General features: G+C 47.8%; 9 protein-coding genes and 1 non-coding gene across 10 annotated transcripts; 4 read left to right on the top strand and 6 right to left on the bottom strand.

Annotated features, from left to right (window-relative positions):
- Window positions 1-1,823: 1,823 nt before the first annotated feature.
- F5891DRAFT_998596 (uncharacterized protein) lies at window positions 1,824-4,122 on the bottom strand. The gene is made up of 14 exons (XM_041378497.1): window positions 4,066-4,122; window positions 3,590-4,005; window positions 3,434-3,497; window positions 3,250-3,381; window positions 3,177-3,197; window positions 3,135-3,144; window positions 2,953-3,084; window positions 2,837-2,894; window positions 2,525-2,637; window positions 2,450-2,466; window positions 2,363-2,400; window positions 2,216-2,310; window positions 1,938-2,161; window positions 1,824-1,889 (listed from the first exon to the last, which is right to left on the bottom strand). Exons 2-12 carry the CDS (start codon window positions 3,700-3,702, stop codon window positions 2,256-2,258), a joined length of 753 nt encoding a protein of 250 aa, XP_041233630.1. The 5' UTR covers window positions 3,703-4,005; window positions 4,066-4,122; the 3' UTR covers window positions 1,824-1,889; window positions 1,938-2,161; window positions 2,216-2,255.
- Window positions 4,123-4,686: 564 nt separating this feature from the next.
- Window positions 4,687-5,410, top strand: F5891DRAFT_974634 (uncharacterized protein; the record flags this gene model as incomplete). The annotated part of the gene is made up of 2 exons (XM_041376472.1): window positions 4,687-4,995; window positions 5,033-5,410. The coding sequence occupies 2 exons, from the start codon at window positions 4,687-4,689 to the stop codon at window positions 5,408-5,410; spliced, it is 687 nt and encodes a 228-aa protein (XP_041233629.1).
- Window positions 5,411-5,535: 125 nt separating this feature from the next.
- Window positions 5,536-7,959, bottom strand: F5891DRAFT_224783 (uncharacterized protein). The gene is made up of 14 exons (XM_041370986.1): window positions 7,505-7,959; window positions 7,389-7,452; window positions 7,197-7,328; window positions 7,075-7,138; window positions 6,887-7,018; window positions 6,779-6,829; window positions 6,717-6,724; window positions 6,634-6,653; window positions 6,469-6,581; window positions 6,400-6,416; window positions 6,311-6,348; window positions 6,245-6,260; window positions 6,164-6,189; window positions 5,536-6,109 (listed from the first exon to the last, which is right to left on the bottom strand). The coding sequence occupies exons 1-14, from the start codon at window positions 7,546-7,548 to the stop codon at window positions 5,908-5,910; spliced, it is 927 nt and encodes a 308-aa protein (XP_041233628.1). The 5' UTR covers window positions 7,549-7,959; the 3' UTR covers window positions 5,536-5,907.
- Window positions 7,960-8,531: 572 nt separating this feature from the next.
- Window positions 8,532-9,943, bottom strand: F5891DRAFT_1181075 (uncharacterized protein; the record flags this gene model as incomplete). Its single annotated transcript, XM_041366003.1, has 4 exons — window positions 8,532-9,224; window positions 9,274-9,480; window positions 9,531-9,748; window positions 9,805-9,943. 4 exons carry the CDS (start codon window positions 9,941-9,943, stop codon window positions 8,532-8,534), a joined length of 1,257 nt encoding a protein of 418 aa, XP_041233627.1.
- Window positions 9,944-10,106: 163 nt separating this feature from the next.
- On the top strand, window positions 10,107-11,565 carry F5891DRAFT_998576 (uncharacterized protein). The gene is made up of 4 exons (XM_041378496.1): window positions 10,107-10,660; window positions 10,710-10,825; window positions 10,876-11,113; window positions 11,180-11,565. Exons 1-4 carry the CDS (start codon window positions 10,503-10,505, stop codon window positions 11,448-11,450), a joined length of 783 nt encoding a protein of 260 aa, XP_041233626.1. The 5' UTR covers window positions 10,107-10,502; the 3' UTR covers window positions 11,451-11,565.
- On the top strand, window positions 11,557-13,396 carry F5891DRAFT_998572 (actin actin-like protein). The gene is made up of 8 exons (XM_041378495.1): window positions 11,557-11,757; window positions 11,815-11,857; window positions 11,916-12,269; window positions 12,326-12,548; window positions 12,603-12,666; window positions 12,718-12,820; window positions 12,873-13,048; window positions 13,114-13,396. The coding sequence occupies exons 1-8, from the start codon at window positions 11,716-11,718 to the stop codon at window positions 13,282-13,284; spliced, it is 1,176 nt and encodes a 391-aa protein (XP_041233625.1). The 5' UTR covers window positions 11,557-11,715; the 3' UTR covers window positions 13,285-13,396.
- F5891DRAFT_t7 lies at window positions 13,384-13,463 on the top strand. Its single transcript has one exon. It is a non-coding gene; the product is annotated as a tRNA-Asn (tRNA).
- A 142-nt stretch (window positions 13,464-13,605) lies between these two features.
- F5891DRAFT_998569 (major facilitator superfamily domain-containing protein) lies at window positions 13,606-16,041 on the bottom strand. The gene is made up of 13 exons (XM_041378494.1): window positions 15,623-16,041; window positions 15,498-15,566; window positions 15,412-15,440; window positions 15,316-15,358; window positions 15,198-15,264; window positions 15,080-15,139; window positions 14,954-15,020; window positions 14,778-14,898; window positions 14,493-14,724; window positions 14,418-14,442; window positions 14,277-14,365; window positions 14,123-14,224; window positions 13,606-14,075 (listed from the first exon to the last, which is right to left on the bottom strand). The coding sequence occupies exons 1-13, from the start codon at window positions 15,785-15,787 to the stop codon at window positions 13,684-13,686; spliced, it is 1,461 nt and encodes a 486-aa protein (XP_041233624.1). The 5' UTR covers window positions 15,788-16,041; the 3' UTR covers window positions 13,606-13,683.
- Window positions 16,042-16,366: 325 nt separating this feature from the next.
- F5891DRAFT_1135908 (mitochondrial carrier domain-containing protein) lies at window positions 16,367-18,025 on the bottom strand (the record flags this gene model as incomplete). The annotated part of the gene is made up of 11 exons (XM_041364802.1): window positions 16,367-16,582; window positions 16,631-16,667; window positions 16,722-16,854; window positions 16,906-16,932; window positions 16,981-17,241; window positions 17,288-17,331; window positions 17,383-17,493; window positions 17,543-17,567; window positions 17,683-17,823; window positions 17,876-17,899; window positions 17,954-18,025. 11 exons carry the CDS (start codon window positions 18,023-18,025, stop codon window positions 16,507-16,509), a joined length of 951 nt encoding a protein of 316 aa, XP_041233623.1. The 3' UTR covers window positions 16,367-16,506.
- A 389-nt stretch (window positions 18,026-18,414) lies between these two features.
- F5891DRAFT_1169157 (uncharacterized protein) lies at window positions 18,415-20,608 on the bottom strand (the record flags this gene model as incomplete). The annotated part of the gene is made up of 3 exons (XM_041365480.1): window positions 18,415-20,314; window positions 20,374-20,518; window positions 20,573-20,608. The coding sequence occupies 3 exons, from the start codon at window positions 20,606-20,608 to the stop codon at window positions 18,693-18,695; spliced, it is 1,803 nt and encodes a 600-aa protein (XP_041233622.1). The 3' UTR covers window positions 18,415-18,692.
- Between the last annotated feature and the right edge of the window lie 2,049 nt (window positions 20,609-22,657).

The raw sequence follows: 22,657 nt of genomic DNA, 5'->3' as shown, positions 1-22,657 counted from the left end.
TCAGCCTACAGAATGAATACTGGGAGAAGCAGCATGTCCTCCTTGAGTTGTTCATATCACTGAAATTCTATAGCTATCCAATACCTTCTCCTTCGCTTAGTTATACCATCCGTGACGACTGCAATCCCTAGCAGCCAGGTGCGGCCCTCAGACTCATGTTTGCTTATATGTTCGATGTTCAGTCTGCTCGTATGGAACCACCTGCTGCTGCAAAATAGGACAGGCTCCACCGCTGCGGTTCTCGCCTTCTTCGCGTGTCGTGGCGGAAACACTAGCTTTTCACATGATCGGTGAGCGCTAGCGCTCGAGTGTTAATAGAATCTCTCCAGCGCGGAACCGCACGCCAGGTGCACCCCCAACACGACCATTGGGCTCCGCTAGGCAGATTAGAGCACCAGGTGCACTGCACTCTATCGTGATGACACGAACGTCATTTCTTTCCAAACGAGAAATCGATGACCAACTCCGACCGCACTATGTTCACATTCAGCAGCCCGAACATCACATGAGTTACCGGATCTACATAAATCCTCAGAAGTTCATAACAGATGATAAAATTGGCACTTTCGAGTAGCTGTCCAGAACACGCGGCTGTCTTGAAACCAATACTCGTGGAGGCAACGAAGTGTCGTTCAAAGCCCTCGATTTACCGTCGAAGCTAGTTCCTCTTGCAATGATATCCAAAAAGTGTATCTCTAACAACATAATGATCTCAGAAGTCCTGTGCCATCGGAATAGCACTCTAGCGTGCGTTCCTCATGCTCGGATGAAAGCGAGCTGGCAGGCGCACGGGGATGATTCTCACTTCCTTTTCCCTCGGCGTCGGCGAGCCCCATTAGCTCATGGTCCCATACTTGAAACACTCAGAAAAACTAACGACGACGACCCTGTTCCGAGGATTTGACGTTTCCGACAACATGTCTTTTTTGTTCCGCCATCGCCTCGCAAATTGCGCATATCGAGTTAGATGCTGCCAGTTGGTGCCAAGATGGATAAAATTGAGTTCGCGGGCTTAAGTAAGATCGATTCGGTGCCGATTTGAATGACCTTCCGACGGATCTAGGAATGTGTATGGGCAGGAGGCTGTGAGATTGACGTTTTGGGTTGAATACACCGCCCCAGAGGGCCTACAAGCTTGTGGGTGTTCTCTGGGATTGGACATCAAATGTTGTTCAACCCTGACTCATACAGGGACCTGCAGCGCATCGCTTACACCAGCATAGCACAGGGGTTCGCGGGCGACGAAATACCCGGTAGGGATCACAACCTTTCAATTTCGGAGAACGTCAGATGCTAGCCCTTCACATATTATCCGGCAAAAGAAGGCCGAGTGCGTTGAAACTTGAGAGGCACGTTTCCGTCCCCTCTTGAGCACGATGTGAGTGTACTTGGTCTCAAAGCCTTCCTACATACAGACCACACTAGGCACTGACAGAATTCAAAAGAAAATGTAGACAGACAGAAGCCTAAATCTCAGTGATAGCAACCCCCGATAATTGGCCTGGAAGTTTGGACTTCGCTAAGAGCCTGGGATTTAATATTCATGTTCAACCCTGAAGTCGCTGACGTGTGGTGTAACATACAGGGGCTGGTAGAGGCTGGTCCTGTTGTAATGGAGAGTACATACTGTCAGTCTTTGTCGGCACAGCCATCGAACTCTGGAGGATGACATTGCCGACGGTGGCCTTTAATATTTCCGACCACGAGGTTCAGCGGGGCACAGACTTTGATCCTTTACAGGACGACAGCAACACTATGATACTAATGTGTACAATGTATCGTATACATTCGAACACTATATGTCTACTCTTGAGACAAGCACTTGTGGGGAATACAAATTAAATATAGGGACACGGAGGTAAGTTCTGCATCTACAATATATAAAACAGCTAGTCTGATCTCTTTGTGTATGTCTTTGATAACATGCAATCACTTACATGGAATTCAGTTCACATTTCCTGATTCCACCTAAAGCACTCTGCCACCCTCTGGGTCATCAAGGCCATCTTCAGGTGACGAGCAGCATTCGTCTAGTTCAAATGCTTCAAGTTGTCGGTCTATCTCACGGCTGAGATCGTGTGTCGCATAGGTACGCGTTGGAAGACTTTTCAGGTTCAGAACCACGCGCTGACCGGCCACTGAAAGTAATGGGCCCGAAAACCTATATGCAATTAATTCACATGAAGTGACGAGGTCAATTTGATGACCAACGCACCCTTTGGGCAGGAAAGTGTATGGAGTCTGTCTCCTGTTATTCAGGAAGAAGAAATATGTCGTGAATAAGAAAGACTGACGTTCGCGTATACAGTCCTAAATATAACATGAGCAGATGCAATGAGTTAAGAGTTCGAGCGAGTCTCACCAGGAGGCGAAGATCATGGCATTGTTAAACATACTAAACTGGTTCTTGTTGTCGGAAATGTGAGATATTATCGTCTTATACACTCACAATAAAAAACATGGTTGCTAATTAGTTAAGGTTAATTATAGATGGGACTCTCCAGATCCGCATGAGCATGCTCACCATCTCGAACAAGTAATCGGAGGAGGCTGGAGGGGTAGAGACTCTGAAATTCCCTAGAGTATCTCCACAGACTTCGCGCTGTCAAGACAAAAGTTACTGCATCGAGAATAAAGCTTCATGATTTTCAGTACGCCCTGCGAAACACGGAACACAGCATGCTAACCTTCCGAGATAGCTGAGCCACTAGCGTTGTAATAGGGCCAACGAGTTTTCCGTCAATACACCGACTTGAAATTATATAGTTACCAACTAACCATATATTCTTTAAAGTGACAGTCGATTAGTTCGCAGACAAGGTAAAATGACAATCACACACTTGGCATCGCTGATGCGCAGATCTCGACTAAGTCGAGGTACTGATACTCCTCATCTGCCCGAGCGCAACTACATCAGAGAACAAAAAAATGGAAAACAAGGAGGTGCCCTACGAGTATCATGTATTGAACCGAGTGTCGTTATGCCCAGCAAAGCAAGGACGTAGAACACATAGCTTCCGACCATAATTTTTATGATGCTCTTCCGAGTCCCCCAGATGGCCCACGCACGTATGAGCACAAGTACTGAATATTAACTCTTAGTACAAGAAACCATTAAAATGAGGTACACGCACGATGAATCGACTCTGAAGATAGCACCATAAAGTATTAGTGACGATGGCAAACCTATGGCAAAACTAGCCCATCCTAAGGTCAATGAATGTCACTACTCGTGAAACTGCAACATACTAATTCGGAATCATGTGCGAGGAAGCCAGCCTCTTCCAACCGAATAGCAGTCTGCCCAACCAGGTTTGCATATCGGTTGATGAGGAACATGACTTTCACGATTGTCCAAGGGGCATTCCAAATGTACCGGATCTTGAACCAACGTTATATTTTCAATATTATACATGTCAAGCAGCGAACTCACTTCATCATGAAAGGTGAGAAGGTAATCATAGATTAGCACAGTGTGGCCAGTTGCAGAGAGTGCTCTCAACGAAAATGTGAGAAAAAAGGATGACGCAAGAGACGGCGACTTACTTTCGCACCCAGATGTCGTAAAAGAAGTCGGACTGATGGAAACATAAGCAAATGAACACCTAGCAGTATTTTAGATAATGATGAAGGCCCAGCAATGTCAAGAGACCCAGTGGAGACCCGTTGAGTTATATATACATTTACACTATACAGAGGCATGCGAAGTCTCGATGTCACGACTAACGACTCGGAATTCCGAGTCGAACCTGACGTGAGTCTGTATAATGATAGCAGGTGCCTCAATTGTGCTGCCAGTGCCTGGCGAGCCTGCCAGAGGTATCGGTAAACGCTGAGATTTTCGAGACCAGTCACTGCAGTGTTGCCAAGGATGCATGAGTCTTTCCAGCAATTTCACAGTCGAGTTGCTGCCATAGTGTACAGATCGGGGAGAGTCGCCCTGAAGATGTTTACACACCCCGTCAAAAAGTTAAAGGCTAGCAAGCGAGTGGTGTCCGAAAAAACCTGTTACTAATCAGATAAGATAGGTTCCCAGTTGATATAGTGCAAGTTCAAGTTGCTAACATGGGATTAGACTGAACGCGTTTTCGCCTGCGTAGAGCAGGAAAAACCACAGGTACTTTGAAGACATTGTAAAGCCTTTGAATCAATTTATAATGATTATCTGATATAGATAAATCAAAGAGATGGTCCGACGGAAGGCACCGTTGGGGTGCATGTGCAGACCCTTGCTGCGGATCACGGCACACCTTCCTAATGCGTAAAATGATACATACTTATTATATCTGAGCCACCCTGGCCCACCCAGCTGTACATGTAAGCTATCGCCATGATTACGATCTACGAATAACGACGTCAGTCTTCTTTCGCAGTGCTCGAATTGCTGACCTACATATAAACGTTTTGCGTCCCGGTCACGTGACTCATCACGTACGCGCTTGTTCATCAGTTCTGTTGGAAACGTCGTGTTAGTACCCACAAAGGTCCTTTCTCTCAGCATATTGTTGATTGTGTTCGAGTCGTGCCTTGATCTGAGACGTTTGACTGGCACCGACACTCCAATTTTTTGGTTTCCACAACTAGCGAGTAACAGATGGCGCTATTACTGAGCAAAACACAACCGGTTAAGTACAAAGAGTCATCAGTGAAGATAAAATTGCTTGATTATGAACGTTCCCACCCACCATGTCTAAATCCGATGCAGGAGCGCTATCCCGACACCCCCTGCGCGAACCTCACTGGATCCGTAACGGGAAGGACTGCAAGGGAAACCAAGGCCAGACCTCTATAGCGGGAGGCTACGGCTCTATCTATGCAGGACCGACTACCACACGCCGCAGGACTACCGACTACGAGCCAGGAGTCCAGGACTCCTGCTCCTGCGCCAGCGCCAGGACCCCTACCACTCCCGACCCGATCTGTCCTGCCAGAGCGCCCCGCTACACCGGAATGATGGGAACTGTGCTGGTACAAGGCATCGCAAGGGTGGAAAAAGTCGGTCGGAAATTAGAGTTACTTTGCGCTGATTCAGGACCTCCTGATAACGCGCCGTGGTAGCGTGGTTGCAGAGGGCCGCGAAACTACCACGACGGGAAAGATGACGGGTCGCACCGAACATCATCCTGCCAGTGAGGGTCGCAAAGGGCAACACGAGGGCCGTGCCGAACAGCATCACGAGGGTTGTGCACGAATGTGCGATGCCGTCACTCAGCATGACTCGAGCTCGATTATCTGGTGGATCGAACTACTCACAATCTGTCAATGGTGGAACGGGCACGACTGCGAGGAGATCCCAAGGCAAAATCTCTATGGCGAGAGGCTATGGCTCTCTATCGGTGAGGACCGACTACGACGCTGCGCGAGACTACCGACTGCGAGCCGCCGAGCCAGGACCTCCAGACCACCCTGATGATTACAGTGGATCAACAATGATTTTGGTCAGGCGTGCGTGTGAGGTCTGACCTAGGCGGTTCATTGGTGTTTCTGGGCAAGTAATAATGGAATACCAGCGATCTCACATATACTGTTTGTATACTGTCAATATTTTTTAGTGGTATAAAAGCATGGTAGACTGGTCCGCGACCATCGGATTACCATTATACAGAAGATTGCAGAACTACAGAAGAGTTACAAGGCAGGCTAGCTACTCATGAGTCCATCACTAGTACATACATACACCCAGTCGTAGATAGTCACCACGATTGAAGGATACACCTGATACAGATACAGAATATAGACAGATATTTAGAAGGGGCATAGGAAACGCAAAGGAAATTCTCAAACAAAGGCGAGCACATTGCAATGGCCCATGTTCGATCGACTTCCAAAAAAACATCTTGGTACAGAACAACAGCCTATAACAGACGGTTACCAAGTCAACCTTGAAACCATATTTCCAATACTCGCCTACTCCTGCACAACTTCCATCTCTACTACGTCTTCCATCTCTTCCACATTATCCAGACCTGGAGAGCCCGCCTCAGCAAATGCTTGAAGTTGCCGGTCCACTTCACGACTGAGATCGCGGGTTGTGTAGGAACGCGTTTGAAGACCTCGAAGGTTCAGGACTAGGCGCTGGCCAACTACTGAAAGTAACGGAGTCGCGAACCTACATGCGATATCTTGACTGAATGTGATGGGGTCGTATTATAGCTAAACTCACCCTTTACCAAGGAAATATTTTGGATTCTGTAAATAAGTGAGAATAAAGAACGAGGGTTCGCTATGAATAAGGAACACTGACGTTCCCGAATGCAGTCCTGGACATCATAAGCCGATAGAACGGGTAAAGAGTATGAGAGAGTCTCACCAAGAAGTGACGGTCAATGCATTACTGAATATACTAGCCTATTCATGTTGTCAGCAACAAGACACATCATGCAGGTTTTTCATGCTCACGATGAAAAACATGGTCGCTGTATAATCATGGTTAATTGTGGACGAAGTGCTCCATCAAAGCACGCTCACCGTCTCGAAAAAGTATATGGAGGAGAGTAGATGGGTAGAGTCGCTGAAATTCCCTAGAGTATATCCGAAGACTTCGCATCGTCAAGACGAAGAGGACTGTATCGAGGATGAAGCTTGATTGATGATTTTTAGTAAGCGCGGGTATGCAGAATAGAACATCCTAACCTTCCGACATAAATCAACCACTAGCGTTATAATGTCAATGGAACGTCCCTCAATGTCTCAAACGCGATGTAAAAGAAACAAACCACATATTCTGTCAAGTAGCAGACTATTAATATGCTGCAAGAATCAAATAACAATCACCTACTAGGCATTTTGGCTGTGCAAACATGAATCACGTCGAGGAACTCAAACTGAGCTATCGAAGCGCAACAATTGTTACAAATAAAAATAAAAACGGTGCAAAGTGACCCACTATTATCGTAGTGTAAATTCGACGCTGAGCCAGCCAACAGCATAATGATGTAGCCCACGTAACTCCATCCGAGGATGTTCGCTACACGCTTTCGAGTTCCCCAGATAGCCCATGCACGCACGAGTACGAGGACTGAGGAAAATCAAAACCCTTAAGGCGTGCAACGATTATCGAGCAGACGTACGTACTGTGGATCGACTCGGTGGATACAAACATAAAGCAAGTGGTAAAGATTGCGAAGCGTTGACAGAACTGGCACGAAATCAGTCACTCGATAGATGTCATGTCTACTCAGGAAATAGCAACATACCTTTTGAGAATTATGGGCGAGGATACCAGCCTCTTCTAGCCGGATGGCCGTCTGTCCAATAAGGTTCCCATACCGGCTCAGAAGAAACAGGATTTTGACATATGTCCAGGGGGCGTTCCAGATGTAAACGAACTGGAACCAAGGGTATGTATTGCGAACATTGATATTATGCACAGCACCCAATAAACTCACTTCTTCTCTGAAAGTTAGGAGGTAGTCGTAGACTAGTAGCGTATGGCCTGCTGCAGAGAATGACCTAGACAACATCAGATGAAAATCCAAAGATGTCGTACAATATATAGACATACCTCCGCACCCAGAGGTCTTCCATGAACTGGGGGGATAACGACATGGTCGAAACAGCTACAGCGGTAAGACAACGACGAACGGCTGTTGCAAACAGACCTGGTATAAAGATCTAAGACCTGGCACACTTTAATAGGGTCCCAGACAAGCACGAGCAATTCCGGCTCTCAACCTTCACTGGCATGGGCAACCAACGTAATATCATTATGTAGGGGAGAAACGAAGTTTGAACCCAACCTGAGAGGGTGGAACAATGGCAGAACCTTGGTAAGCGACAAGACTGATAAAAATCGACAGTGCTCCAGTGTCGAGTAAAACACATATCATCAGACACTAGCAGTCCCCGCAGCGTAGACCACAAATGCATATGATTGGAGAGGGTCGCCCTGAAGACATTAGGACAAGCTATGTAGCAATGCGAAGTGTTTGGTAGGAGCATATCATTTACGTCAGCGCTCAAATTGAGTGAAGACATTTTTTCGTATGATCTGGGAGGTTCCATTAGAGTGATGTCGAACAGTGTGTCAGGCCCAACGCGCAGTACTTGTGTCCACCAGTGAACGCATTTGAATTAGAAGGCCAGGCGCTTGCACACTAAACGTCCTACAGACCACGCGTAAGGAAGAGCGGTCCGGAAAGTAATCAAAAATAACAATACAGGCAGCAAAACTGAGAAAAGCTCATGGTGAGCAGTACCATGGTAAGAAATAGGTATCGACGAGGAGAGGCTCGTTAACCGGCGAGTGAAAGCACATTCAAGCATTGAATGATCCTTCACAATGGGTAAGGGGTGGCGCAGGGCAGTCGGACAGCGCGCGAGAGGGTAAAAGTGTGTACGTGACCGGTTTTGGGCGGGACCTGATTATCACATAAACACTGGCAGGCCAGCATGCAGAGAAATATAAGGGAACTAAAGGGCAACAATAAGACAAAGTAAGTGACAGATGACGGGGTGACAGTACAGTTCGAAGACCGTACGTAGAAAGCAGGAACATGAATAAATAGAGTTGGATTCGATTGTGGCGGCGTTTAGATACCATCATAGGCATCGCCTTCTTCGTACACGGTGTATACGGTATCGGGCCGCTGGGCATTAGAGATGTCTCGCCTGCGGGACGCTGGGACCGGCTCAGGTGTAGACGCCGTACTAGCAGCAGCAAAAGGATCGCCAACGTGAACGGGTGACGGTGCACGAAGCGCAGCATCATGCGTGGGATAGGTTTCTTCCGCTGCTTCATCATCAAAGGGGCTAGGCAATGAAGATTCTGATGGCTGAGGTGGAACCATATGTAGGTCACTGCCCAGCTGACGGGATATATCGGCATATTGGGCAGCCTGGAATGGAGTTACACTGGAACGATCGAGATTAACATAGTGAGCCTGAGGATCGTTAGGTATGGGGTATCCTGCATCAGATGGTTGACGAGATAGGTATGCCGCGCTGGACGGTTGCCTGGTGAGGTGACTATGATCACCGTGAGGGGCATGCGGCATCGCCATCTGAGGATGTAAGGTATCACTGTAGGTAGCTTGTTGACCATAACCACCGTAATAGTTTTGATAATTGTGCTGAGCGTTGATGGCAGGGGATGCGTTGTGACGTTCAATCATGGTCGGTGGCCGGGGGTTGAAGGATGGTTCGGGATCATCCACAAGAATGGCAGACTGACGTTTGAAGGCTGAAGCACTCCATTCGTCTTCATCAGACTGGCGTTTGCGGCGCTAAGATTAAAATGAGAAGACGAAACGGATCTTCAAAAATGTGACATACGATGCACCACATGATGAGGAATCCCAGTATAGCCAAACCAACAAGACAGCCAGCGATACCTCCTACGACTGCAGTGGTGTTAATGGAACCTGAAGAGCCAGCAGTCGAAGAAGGAGTTGCGGATGCGATGGTTCCGGTACTAATGACGATATGAGTTGGTGATGCGAGCTGGGAGGTAGTATACAAAGTGGCTGCTGCTGGAGGGGTCTACTGGATGGTCAATAGTCTGTATGGGTGAAAAAAGGTTAGATACTGACCGTGGACAGCGCAATTTGTGGGGCTAAAGGTGAAGAAGTAGACAAAGTAGAAGTGCTCGAGGAGGGGGTGCCTGAAGATACGGTTAATGAAGAGGTGGTTGAAGAAGAGGACGTAGTAGGGGTAGTGGAAAGGGAGGTTTGTTGGGTAGAAGTAGCTACAGGGGTGGTGGTGGGGGTGGTGGGGGTGGTAATGGTTGGAGCTGAAGTAGGGCTGGGTGCTAAATATTTTGTGAGCTCATTTCCATTGAATTGCAAATACTGTAAGTGAGCTCACTGTCAGAATTCTGTGCGGCTGAGGTCTGTGCACTACTAGTACTAGCAGCAGAAGTCAAGGCAACCGAAGGAAGACTTGGGCTGAGACGAGCGGCCAAGTGCATGTGGTAACGCCTTTCCAATTCCTGATCTGCATACATGATTAGTATTGGTTTTTGGCCGTGTTTTTGTAAAGAATGAAAGTGCAAAAGAATGAAATGATCCTGCAAGAGGATGCTAACGAAGACGTCCGACGACGAGGAATGAAAACGTTAGTCACACACAATCATTGTAGTCACACAGTCACACAGTCACACAGGCCCCATCAAAGCCCATCAATCGCTGCAACGGGGTCAAGGTCTTGCAAGTACCTACAAGTTCTTGCGTCAAGTGCACCAGGTAAACAATTTTTGAGCAATTAACCAGTTGTGATACGCGTCCTTTCACAGCGGCATCCGTTCTGTTCAAGCTGACCCAACTGGCCGCTACTACTAGGCTGCCAGGCCAGTGCCTGTCTGCCAGCGCTTATTTATTGATTATGAATGTCGATCTTAGGGAAGTTCATACTGGTAACGAGGTTAGGACACACGGTATTTCCGGTTTCCAACCTGAAGCTTCACCCTTCCTGGTCACCCAGAAGTCCTAATTTCGTTATAAACTTCAAGGTTCGGCTTTAAGCAATTCTTTTCGCCACACTCCCTGCTATCGCATGTTCATCACATGCCACACCGTCTGTCTCTCTCTTTTTATCTGCTGCGCACCGTGACTCTGGTAGTTTCCGCTCAACAGCAAGTCGTCCTTGGGAGTACCAATCCAGATATTGTCTACGTTCCTCCACTATGCAATGTTTCAAATACAGGATGCTCTAGTGCATGGCAGTGAGCCTTTCATCCCTACCACGAACTGGGAGTCGTTAACTCGTACAAGGCAAATATATATTGACTGTCCTAGCACTAATGGAACACCGGTAATTGTTACTACTACAACTGGCCCAATACCACAATCCGGGAACTTGGTACCCCAGTTGTTTTTGACCTTTAGAGGTGTGTCGCATTTCATTTCATCAATTGACGACTGTGCTCATGCTATGCAGCATCAACGATATATCTGCGCACATCTCCCTTTTCCAACGCGACCGTCAATTTCTCCATAACCGCTGATCCGAGCGGCGTTACAATTACAAATCAGGTCAATACTAACATCGACCAGCTTATCATCGCCGATAACCTGCCCGAGTCACAGACGTCGACATTAGGCATTACATTCCTCCAAGGACTTTCTCCCACCCGTTTCGACGTCGAGTCGATCACGCTCAACGTCACAAATAGCAGGTAAGCACCCTCTTGTCTTTGTCAGAGAGTACGCCAAATACCGCGATCTATTCGTCTGTGCAATAGTGCGACCTCCTCTTATCTTCCAACACTATCATTACCCACATCCAGTCTTCCTCCGAGTCTTTCGCCCTCCTCAACGAGCACAGCAAATTCGACTACCAGCCAGCGAACAGGCATTATCATCGGTGCGACTGTAGGCGGGGTACTTGGCTCTTTGGCCATATCGATAGCCAGTTTTTGTGTCTATTGGAGGTGGCGAAGGCGACGGATTTGGCGGTCGGAGGTAGATGTAGGAATATATCCAATGAGACCACGGACGACAAGGACTCGGTGATTGTGATACATCGTATACCTTATATCGGGACTTCGTATTTTGGTATAAACACTGGACACCTTATTTAACATACTGTAATTTATCGTATAACTGAACACTGCAGACTGCGAAATGAGCTGAAGCGACTTTCGAAAGCTGAGTATATGAGCGCACGGTTTTGGTCGGACACAGCCGTCGCAGTACAGCGAGACAAGATCAGTGACAATACATATCTATCCGCAATCCCAATCATAGACCACAACCACATCTTGTGCACCGTTCCAGGATGGACTCAGAAGCACCGCTCGTAGTTGACAACGGCACGGGTGTAAGTCTCAATTTGAGCTCTTCTTGACGCGCTGAATCATCTCAATCCCACCCGCAGTTCGTCAAAGTAGGCTACGCAGGATCGAACTTCCCAGAGCATGGTGCGTAAGCCCCACAAAAGCACACATATATTCCAAGTTAATTAATCCAAACATCCAGTATTCCCATCCGTCGTAGGCCGCCCCATCTTGCGCGCAGAGGAGCGCGTGGGCTCCGCAGTGATCAAAGATATCATGGTGGGCGACGAAGCCGCCGAGAACCGTAATTATCTCCAAGTTACGCAACCCATGGAACACGGTATAGTGCGCAACTGGGAAGACATGAAGCACCTCTGGGATTACACTTTCGACGAGAAACTCAAGGTCGATCCGCGTGGCCGTAAAGTGCTACTCACGGAGCCACCTATGAACCCTAAAGTCAACCGGCAGAAGATGGTGCAGGTGATGTTTGAGGAGTATGGCTTCCAGGGGGTATATGTAGCGATCCAGGCTGTGTTGACGCTGTATGCGCAAGGTGAGATCTGCCCTATTCTGTATGATGGCTGGGTGCTGACTGTTGGTCGAGTACAGGTTTAACAACAGGCGTAGTCGTCGACTCGGGTGATGGAGTCACGCACATCGTACCTGTATACGACGGATTTGCTCTCCCTCATCTCACTCGACGCTTGGATATCGCAGGTCGAGATGTCACGCGGTACTTGATCAAACTGTTGCTTATGCGTGGTTATGCGTTCAATCGCACTGCTGATTTCGAGACTGTACGCGAAATCAAGGAGAAACTTTGCTATGTGAGGTGAACGTTTCGATGGTCTGTATTACTTCATGCGATTGAAATATGGAACTACAGCTACGATCTTGACCTCGACCAGAAATTATCAGAAGAGACGACGGTGCTTGTGGAGAACTACACGGTATCTCAACTCTGTCGTCCATCGTCGTATTGCTGAGGCCCGTTACTACAGCTTCCCGATGGCCGAATGATCAAAGTGGGCTCAGAGCGCTTCGAAGCTCCAGAATGCATGTTCCAGCCACATCTCGTGGACATCGATCAACCTGGTGTAGCAGGTGGGTGAACCTCTCATCTCTCCAGTGACACCCATCTCACTCTTCCACCCAGAAATGCTTTTCCAAACCATTCAAAATGCAGCACTTGACACCCGATCGGAATTGTACAAGCACATCGTCCTCTCAGGCGGGTCAAGCATGTATCCAGGCCTCCCAAGCCGACTGGAGAAAGAAATGAAACAGCTGTATCTTACCCGTGTGCTGAATGGCGATCCAACACGGTTGAACGTATGTCTTTCGTACTTCTTGTTCTCCCCTTTCACCGTCACTCACATGTTCTACGCCTCTCCCAGAAATTCAAAATCCGTATCGAAGACCCTCCTCGTCGGAAACACATGGTGTTCCTTGGCGGTGCTGTCCTCGCTGATATCATGAAGAACCGTGCAGAATTCTGGATATCAAGAGAAGAGTGGTTTGAGCAGGGTATTCGGTCTCTGGATAAGCTAGGACGTGGAGAGAATTAACCAACGATTATGATAACTTACGACGGACAGGTAGTTTCAATGATGGATCAAGCACAGTTCGTTGGCTGTTATGTATTCTAATGGGAAATGAAAAATAACTGCCCCATGGCTGAGTTGGTCACAGCGTCCGACTGTTAAGCGCAATCGGAAGGTCGTGAGTTCGAGCCTCACTGGGGCAGATTGTTTTGTCACTTTTAGTACAATGAGCTGCAACTGCTCCTCTTTTTCGCCGCAGCTCAAATCATTTTCATTATGATGACGTGGTAGAGATGATTACGATGTGGCAGGAATGTCTACAGTAGTGACATACCAACAAAGCAAACAAGAATCATGCATTCAAGAATAAGTTATCTTCGTAACTAGGGGTAACATGTAACAAGTCTTTTTGCTGCAAGTCTTCTACAAGTTATAAACAAACCAGGCACTTTTATCGCCCAGGCCTTTGGGTTCTTCCTCAGGAGTGCTAAACTGCCGTCTGTCGGCCTTTAAGCGGTTCTGGTGCCAAAAGTACGCCAAGGTGGTGCAAGAGAGTATTACCATGCCCACTGACATGATGATGAAGGTGATCGTAGCTTTTTTATAGTCGGGTGCAGGAGACAAGGAGCCTAAAAGCCAGGTGGCCAGGATACCACCGGAGTTGGTCATGATAAATGCGATAGCGACAGAAGTTGCCCGTCTGACGTGTGGTGCACTGTTGTTCGCTACCCATGTGATAACCGGCGGAGCGCCGCAGTACGACCCACTGATAGTCAGGAAGAGTGATCCATAACGTACATGATTTGATTTGCTCGCTGGCAATCATCAGATGACTTGTCAAGACAGGCGCTGGCAAACCCACCATAGAACATGATGAATCCGACAAGGTTACAAGTCGAGAAGAAGATAAGAATGAAGCCACGGCATTTGTACCGATCCGAAATCACTGCAGTGATCATCGAGACTGAAAACGTAATAGTTGGCGTCTCGTTCACTGACTGAAAGTATGAACTCACCCACAAACGCAACCGCAAAGGGCGGTGCGCTCATCAGCTGTGCTTTATTGCCGGTGTAACCCAGACCAGCGACGATCGTGGGCTCAAAGCTAGAGTTAACAGGTATTAATATGAATAAACTTGTGAGTGCCGTGGACCTACTAAGCGAGGCCATACAATGTTGTACCTGAAGCGAAGTTCACTTGAGTATACCGATCTCCAGCGAGGCACACTTACCGAGGAAAAATAGAACAGGCGCCAACAGCCAGACGTGAATTGACTGGCAGCACCGAATCACCTCAATCCAACTGAAGCCATCGCTCCTGTCGTCATCAGCAACGGCACCATCCGCCTTCAGTTTAGCCATGACATAGTTGCGTTCCTTCGTAGATAAGAAGCGCGCAGTACACGGGGAGTTAGGAAGGAGCAGGAAGGCTGTCAATCCAAACAAAAAGGTAAAAATTCCCTCCTATTTGAGAGGATGAGCTGCATTGAAGGTAATGAGGATGGGAAGCCACTGACAAGAATGAAGATCCAAGCCCATCCAGGTCTCCCACCCTTCCCATTGAGATTCATGATAGCAGCTGCCAGCAGACCAGAGAATGCGCCAGAGAGCGACGCGGATGCGAAGAACGTAGCAACCCTGGCAGGACACAAATCAAATATGCCCGAGAATACGAGGGAGCCGCATAACAAACCTGATCTGCAATCTCTCTCTTGGATAGAAGAAAGACATATAAAGCACAAGACCAGGGAACAGACCACCTGATGTGAGAATTGAAATCTGGCAACATGTCGCAGGGAATGATGTGCAAATACCATACCTTCCATGAGACCCAAGAAGAATCGACAGGCCAGCAGACCCGAGTAAGTCTTCACAACGCCTGTGATATTCGGTGGATTGGCTACTGCACGTTACAACACCACGGCAACCCGACTGACCTTGCATGGTTGCCACAAGGCCCCATATGGTGACCATGGTTGGCAGCATCCACCGTGGTCCCACATACTGTTCTGGTGTTACCGTCAATCACCATGAGAACCATAAGATAATACTTGCCTTCAACAGCAAGTTCGAAGGGAACTCTGCTGCGATGTACGGGCTAGAAAGTGCGCTATGTCAGAGGGCGTCAGCTTGGTGAAATTGCGTGCTTACACATATGTCATGGTCAGAGCAATACTGTACTAGAAAAAAGATAGGTATCAGAACATGATACACCCTATGAGACAGCAGAGTTTTACCTGGTGGTTGGTCATCTTGAGACTAGTCTGCATGCCAGCAACCCGAGCATTTGCGATATTACTCCGGTCCTGTTTGTTGATCCTATTTGGTGTGGCTTCATAAATGATACTAGGGCATCACTCACAAGGAAAGAAAGGAGATAGAACATAGTGCAGACGGGCAGCACCCATATATCTAACTTCCTCCAGACAGTCCCTTCAAGAACAGCTTTCTCTGCATCTGAGATCTCTTCGAAACGATCGTCCTTCATCGTGTCTGACGAGGGGGAGCCGTGCAGAGTCTTTTCCATCCTGCGGACGTCGTCAGAGGCAATCCGGTTCGATAGCAGTAACGAAGAAAGATGCAATAATGTTGAGTGATAAAGAACAGCCGGATTTAGAGCCTATCATCATGATGAAGGCACTGTATATATAGTACTCACCTGATGCAAGGGTGAAAAAAAATCGAATCATTCCAATATGTCAACTAGTGCTGATAGCGCCGATTGATTGATCAATGCATCAGGGATCAACGTTAACTTGAAGGAGATATCTTCATTCACGCCGAGTAACAAGTGATGCCATCTCGGCACGGATAAACGATTGTAAGTGTCCGAATGCAGGATTCAGCTTGTATTTTGTTATAGCAGCGAGTAGCCTACTAGCTTGAAGTTGTGAGTAGTGAACGTGACATTTAAACAAAGTGCCACGTGCAAAATGGTGCAGCATGCGACGTGGGTATAAAGCTTTCACCATGTTCACTTACTAGTGGGAATACCTCAGATACGTTCTCAGTGACAAAGTCTGACAAGAAGAAACTCAAGGTCGTGCACCAAAGTGAAACCTAGAGCAGCCAATTTTGCAACAGATCTGCCGAAGTCACATAACATACCTCGCACGAAAACTCTATTTATTATTGACTTGTAAATAAGGTATACACATCGAGCTGCAGCGAGCCTGTAAGTTGGTCAAAAGCTCATGTCTAACGAGCACCCAATATAGGCACTCCCGTCTATGCATGCAAGAGTTGTTATACATAGGACTTACCCCAGGTAAAATCCTTGTAAAGGTTTCGTATTACATCATTCATGGTGAGGGTTATGATCCTGGTGGGAGGTAAATGCCACGCTCAAGCGAAGCGTGGAGCAACTCACGTATGAGGGGTGATACGCAGGAAGTGTGCAAGTGAACCTTCCCGTCAACTGATTCAGCTTTTATAATCATCGCTAGGTCATCAGCACGTACCCTTATACCAGCCGAGAACTCCCTCGGTTTTGAGGGTTCTCCACAGACAATCTATTGGACTCTTGTACAGCGCCCCTACGACCCTCCCATCGGGTAATTTCGTGGTGGGCTGATTGTACATTCTCGTGAGTGCCTGAAAGTGACACGTCGGCGGTGCAATTCAAACAAAAATGGGTTTACTTACGGTATCGGCGGGCTGCATGACAAGGCACTGCAAAGGGATTCAGGAATTATGACGGCATATCCTGATGGGGCATACCACGCAAACACCAGAAACCGCGCTGCTCGCAAGAAACGTCCATACACTGTCACCAGGTAGAATGGCATGTCCGACGAGCTGGTTCTTAGTCCAGTTATATGTCGGTAGTTGAACAGATGAGCCCATTGCTGTACGAAGAATAGCAGCATCCATCCCACGGAGGTAACCGCGAATACCCTCAGTCCGCCATATTGTAGTTAGGGCATCGAAAGAGTTCTTATAATGGCGTTGTGTTCCTATAGGAAGAGCGGGCGAGTATGCCTTGAGACACATCAGTCACTGGTGAATGACAAAGAAGTCTAATCACCTGCATACGAGCCTTGATGAGAAACAAGGGATTGCCGATTACAGCTGTGTTCAGACGTGTAAGCAACGTTATCTATGGGCGCATAACAAACACACCTCCGACAACACCACTGGCTGCGCCAGCCACCAAGGACGTGATAGGTATCTGGTCTGTACTCGACCAACCAAATGCACCATTGATAGTCCGTCGAAATGGCTCATAGAAACCTACAGCAGCCTCAAATTAAGGTACAAAATTGCTTCACGTATCACTCACTTAGGCGGGATCCGTTTAGTGGGATCTAACCTTGAAGTAAGTCTTGATAGAATCTTATTGAATTTTCTTACTTGCCTGATACGCATACTATAGTGCACTCTGGTCAGAAAGGTAAGCTGAAATTTTTGAGATCAACGTACCGCTACACCTAGTCCGCGTTGCATACCGCGGATACCTTCATTCCTCCAAGTCTTTATCATGGCGTCGAAGGCATTATTGTACACTTTGAGACCGCCGCCCTTGACGAGCTCTCCTTGCAACTGCAATCGAGTCTTGGCTACCTGTTTTCTCCAGAGTAAGCAACAGATTCTGCGCATTGGTTTAAACGCCAACCTCGGCAGGGTTGGATACTGTCACCTGCGTTTATGCATCATTTAGCAAACCAATACGAGAAGTAAACAGACTACTGACAGCTATACAGGCTGCCAAGCCACCGCATAGAAAGCTTTCTGTGGTTGAGAATTGATGGGCGCCGGCGGACATGGTTGGCACCTGCGGAAGCAAAAGAACAGCGGAAAGGCAACCGAACTGTGATAGCGCCTGAGCAACGGATATGACTAAGAGCGTATAACGAAAGGTAAGAGTACCAATTAATCAAATCCCTTCGCGTTAGCTATGGGCCTATGGCGCATTCCCGAATGCCACGAAGGAACTATGTCAGTGGTTTCCTGAATCGCTTTTGGTAATTTATTTTCTTGATTAGACATTTTATATACACTTGATATATATTTGTTGGACTCTCGGATCGAGAGTCGAGACTGCTCAGAATTTGGTTCAGCATCTTCTTAACATGAAAGAATGGGAAGTTTAATTTTTGTGTAGCCTGAACATCAGGAGGATGTTGCTTGTGGACCTGTCATCAGTCTGCAGTGCAGACCATTCCATAGAGGTGATCGAAATGTCCTCTCCAAATCCATGCCCACATCGACCTCGAAATACAGCTTTGAACCGTAGGTATGCACTATTATGTACGTATTCTGGAGGCTTTACTTTACTATGTTCTAGCTATGGTCTCATCCTATAGTACCTAAATGCTTCGCATGTCAAATTTTGAGATCTTGTATTTGCGAGGAGTCATTTGCAGAGTATGTATGATGATCTATGATGCTATGAGAATGTGATCGTCGATGTGTTGAAAAAAACCATCCAGCTACAATATATCTAGGGTTCTAATGTTCATGATGTCAATCGAAGCCGTGTCTTTGACCTGCGCAGTGATATTATGATCCGACGCGACCCTCTTGTATTCTCCAACGCGTTGCTGCGCTAGTAAAAGTGCGTTGAAAGCCTGCCCAAGGTGAACCATCAAACGCAATGGTCGCGAGTGAACTTCCGAGAGAACTGACAACTCCTCTTCTCCAAGTGAGCCGCTAGACGACTCGGACTCAGACAAATCCTCTACGCTCTCTGCTTCGTCTGCAAAGTCAGGCAGCTCAAGGAGGCGACGATCCCATGGGCGGACAAGAAAGAAAGTCTGTCGAGTAGGCTTTGCGCGCGAGAACTGAATTAGTGTCTCGTCCGTGGTGATCAGCAAGTCTCGAAGCCCATCTGCTTTCACTCCATACATGGAATGAGCAGCGTCACCGCGCCTCCGTTTGACTTCCGTGACACGGAATGCGATGCAAGGCAGACGAAGTCTGCAGTTTGCGAAGAGGGGAGTATTCATGTTCTCAAGCAGGTCGTACAGTTTCGAAGCTGAATCCACAGCTACAATGTTTTGCAACGAAGAGACTGCTATCTGAATCTCATCCTCGGACAATGATGACAGGGAGCATGGCGGGGTCGCATATGAAGTGATGCTGGCTGGAAGACAACTATTGAACTCGGACGATTGTCCGACCCAGTCCAGGGAAGTGATGTCGCCCGACCGAGACACGATCTCCTGCAGGAGCCGCCCGAGCGCGCTCTGCTTCCTCTCGCCATAGATCACAGGTAGGTGTATATCGAAGATACCAAACAATGAGTACGCGATGTCTTCCTGCACAGTGGTGACGCGCTTCGATGCCCATTGCAGTTTCTCTCGAGTGTCTCTCATCCCTGGACAGAAGGAGATCAGGGCCTGTGGATCTATGCCCGTCGCACTCTCCAACTCCTCCATGATTGCTGGGGACTCTTTATGGTTGGGAGAGCGATCGTCGAGATATAACGACCAATCCTTCTGATAAAATCTAACGACTTTCGGAGCGACGAATTCTTGAAAGGTCCATCCCCGCTCGTTCCAAACACTCCTTGCCAGTGCGCCGGGTTGGGATGAAGGAGGGACATCGGATAGGTAGACGATGGTGAGCGCTGAGTGACGGTACCAGACGAACATGGAGTTGACCGATTCTTGAAGCTCGACGTTGTTGCTCTTATCGATGCAGCATGTGTCCATCCACGCCCAGAAATACCCCGCATCACGAGCGATTTGGCAGAACGACTGCAGTTTCGCGATACCACCGAGTCCCTTCAACTCGCGCACGTTTTTATCCTGGATGTGATGCAGCAGCGCCTCCGTCTCTTCCCACCTGTGTGATAGCAGGACGCAACGGAAGTGCATCGCCACCACCTCCTTGATGCGTTCCATTTGGAGATCCTCACGCTTCGTTATGAATGACAAAAGGTCTTTGTACTCTGGACTTATTTTGAAGGAGTTTAGCTGTGCTGCTCGGTCGCACAAAAGACCCGTTGAGGTGTTGAGCAGACGTAGCGGAGCATATTCGAGTTCAACCCAAACAGCCCTTTGAATAGCATCTTCTACTTCGGATGGACAGACATACAGCTGACGCAGATCTGCAGAACGAGATAGGCATTTTTAAATTATGATTATGCAGGGATTTTTCATGGCTTACCTCGTATGTGTGGTTCGGGAGCATCATCCAACTTGGACAACATGATTGTGAAGGCCTCGATGGCTTCGTCGTAACGTTGTGCACCACGCAGAGCTGCATGTGTCAACTGGTATCCAACATGAGACAAAGGATTGAGTTCGGTGACCTAAGCATCGCCGAAGTCAACATGGTCTGCTAAAACGTAGATGGGCCATCGCACCTTTTTCGCGTCGAGGAGCGCATCCTCCCATAGCATTTCACTCAGATGTGCCTGGCTGCGACTTGCAAAGATGATATCGGATGTAGATAAGTCACCATCTATATCTTGCGTGAGTAGTTCTTCGTCAGTAGACAAGTCTCCATTTATGCATGCATCGCGGGCTGTTGTGATGGCGATATTCTGCAAGCAGCATGCTCGAATTTTTGTGTATGAGTCAGGGACGAAAACATGCCTTTGGAGGGATACCCTGAGGTACTGCCCACTCCGATATTATGTTATCGTAACCTCCGCTGAGGATGTGGTTGCTATCCAAGCAGAAAGTGACGCATTCCGTCAATAGATAGTGCTTGAATATGCCAACGGTTTGTCGATCTGAGAGTTGCCAGAGAAAAACGCGTTTGTCATCAGATGCGGAGGCGACGAATGTCTCGGCAGGATGAATGACAATGGCATTGATTCGGGCAGTGTGGCCTGTCCAAGGATCACCGACCTGCTCCCAGATTGTTGTAACCCATTCGCGCATGGTAGGATCGTCCTTATCGCCACCTGTGAGAAGGCGTGTGCCATCGGGCGTCCATGCGAGTGACGAGTTCATTGATTTGTGAGCCTTGAAGGATTTGACGCATTTCCTGGTGCTTGAATTGTAAATTTCGACACTATCGTCTGTTGCTACGGCAAGAAATTCTCCAGACGGTGAATACCGTATCCAATTGACATAATTACCACACTCGATGGGATCTCCTTGCCGCTCCCAGGTTTTGGTATTCCACAGTGTTGTCGTCTTGTCATATGAACCAGTGGCCAGTACTGCTCCATCAGGGGAAAAATCCAGCGAGGAGATAGTATGGTAGTGGGCCTTGATTTTGACGAGTGATTCGCTAGTTTCTCCGTGCCAGACGATGAACTCTCCAGAAGCATCACCGCTTGCCATCAATTGTCCATCTCGTAATATTGTCAATGCCCGCACCCCACCAAAATGTCCCTCCATCTTCTTCAACACAACACCTGTCTTCAAGTCCCACAGACGAATCGTGTGGTCGAATGAGCCCGTAGCCATCCATCGTTTATCGGGGAAAACTGCGACTGCCCTTATGCTTTGTTCATGACCTTTGAACTCTCGCAAGGGCATGGTGGTTGTAATGAGCTCCGACATTTTACTCGATGTTGGTGGTGTTGGTGGTGTTGGTGGTGTTGAGCAGGTTGAGGTGGTGTTGAAGGGTTTGTGCTTCTCTCTAAGGTGCAGAGGTGCATGTGTTATTATGTATGCGTTTTATGATGCTCCACTACTCAACCTACCTTTAAGTAAGCTTTCAATAGACGCCCAGGACACTTAAGGCTGTTTGCCTCCACGCCTCTATCACCCTATTGTCATACCGCTGTCCTCGACAGTATACCCTCCAAGTGCCTCAGCGCATACATGCGTCCGACTCTTGTCTTCACAGCTTCCTGAATATATCGCATCGCATCAAATCAAGCATTCGGTGCTTTCTAGCGCTCGAATCAGACTATCTATCCTGCATGAATATCGTTGTTTCTCATGTCTAGCAGCTGCTCTAGCTCATCGTCGTTTCACTCCTTTGAACGCATGCATATAGCTCACTTCAATAGGCTCTCAAGATCCCCGTGTGTACAAGATGGTCCATGGATCGTATGCTCAGAATTTCGCTCAGTAATGATCTTCCTAACATGACAGAATGGGAAATTGTAGCCTGAACACCGGTCCAGGAGGACGCCGCTAGTGGACCTGTCATCAGTCTGCCGTGCAATCCACAGATCTGCAGTGCAGACCATTCCATAGATGATCGGGATTCGAGGTGTCTCTCCAAATCCATGCTCACATCGGCCTCGACTTGAATCCAGCTTTGAACTCCCCTATTAATCTATTGTAGGTATGTACTACTAGTATTATCAAGTACGTAAACTGCTAAGTGACCTACATAAGTGACGGCGATTAATGTGCCCCGTTAACTACCGCACCCAGCTTCCATCTGTGCTGCAGTGCCCTATCCAACATTTGCGGTGTCTTATGATACAAAAAGCAAAGATCGCCATATAGTGAGGCAGGAAACAGAAAATTCAGAATGC

The sequence above is a fragment of the Suillus fuscotomentosus genome (genome assembly GCF_016647785.1).
Source record: "Suillus fuscotomentosus strain FC203 chromosome Unknown F5891scaffold_2, whole genome shotgun sequence".
Classification (NCBI taxonomy): Eukaryota; Fungi; Basidiomycota; class Agaricomycetes; order Boletales; family Suillaceae; genus Suillus; species Suillus fuscotomentosus.
Note: the sequence above shows the minus strand (reverse complement) of the source record. Positions and strands in the feature narration are given on the sequence as shown.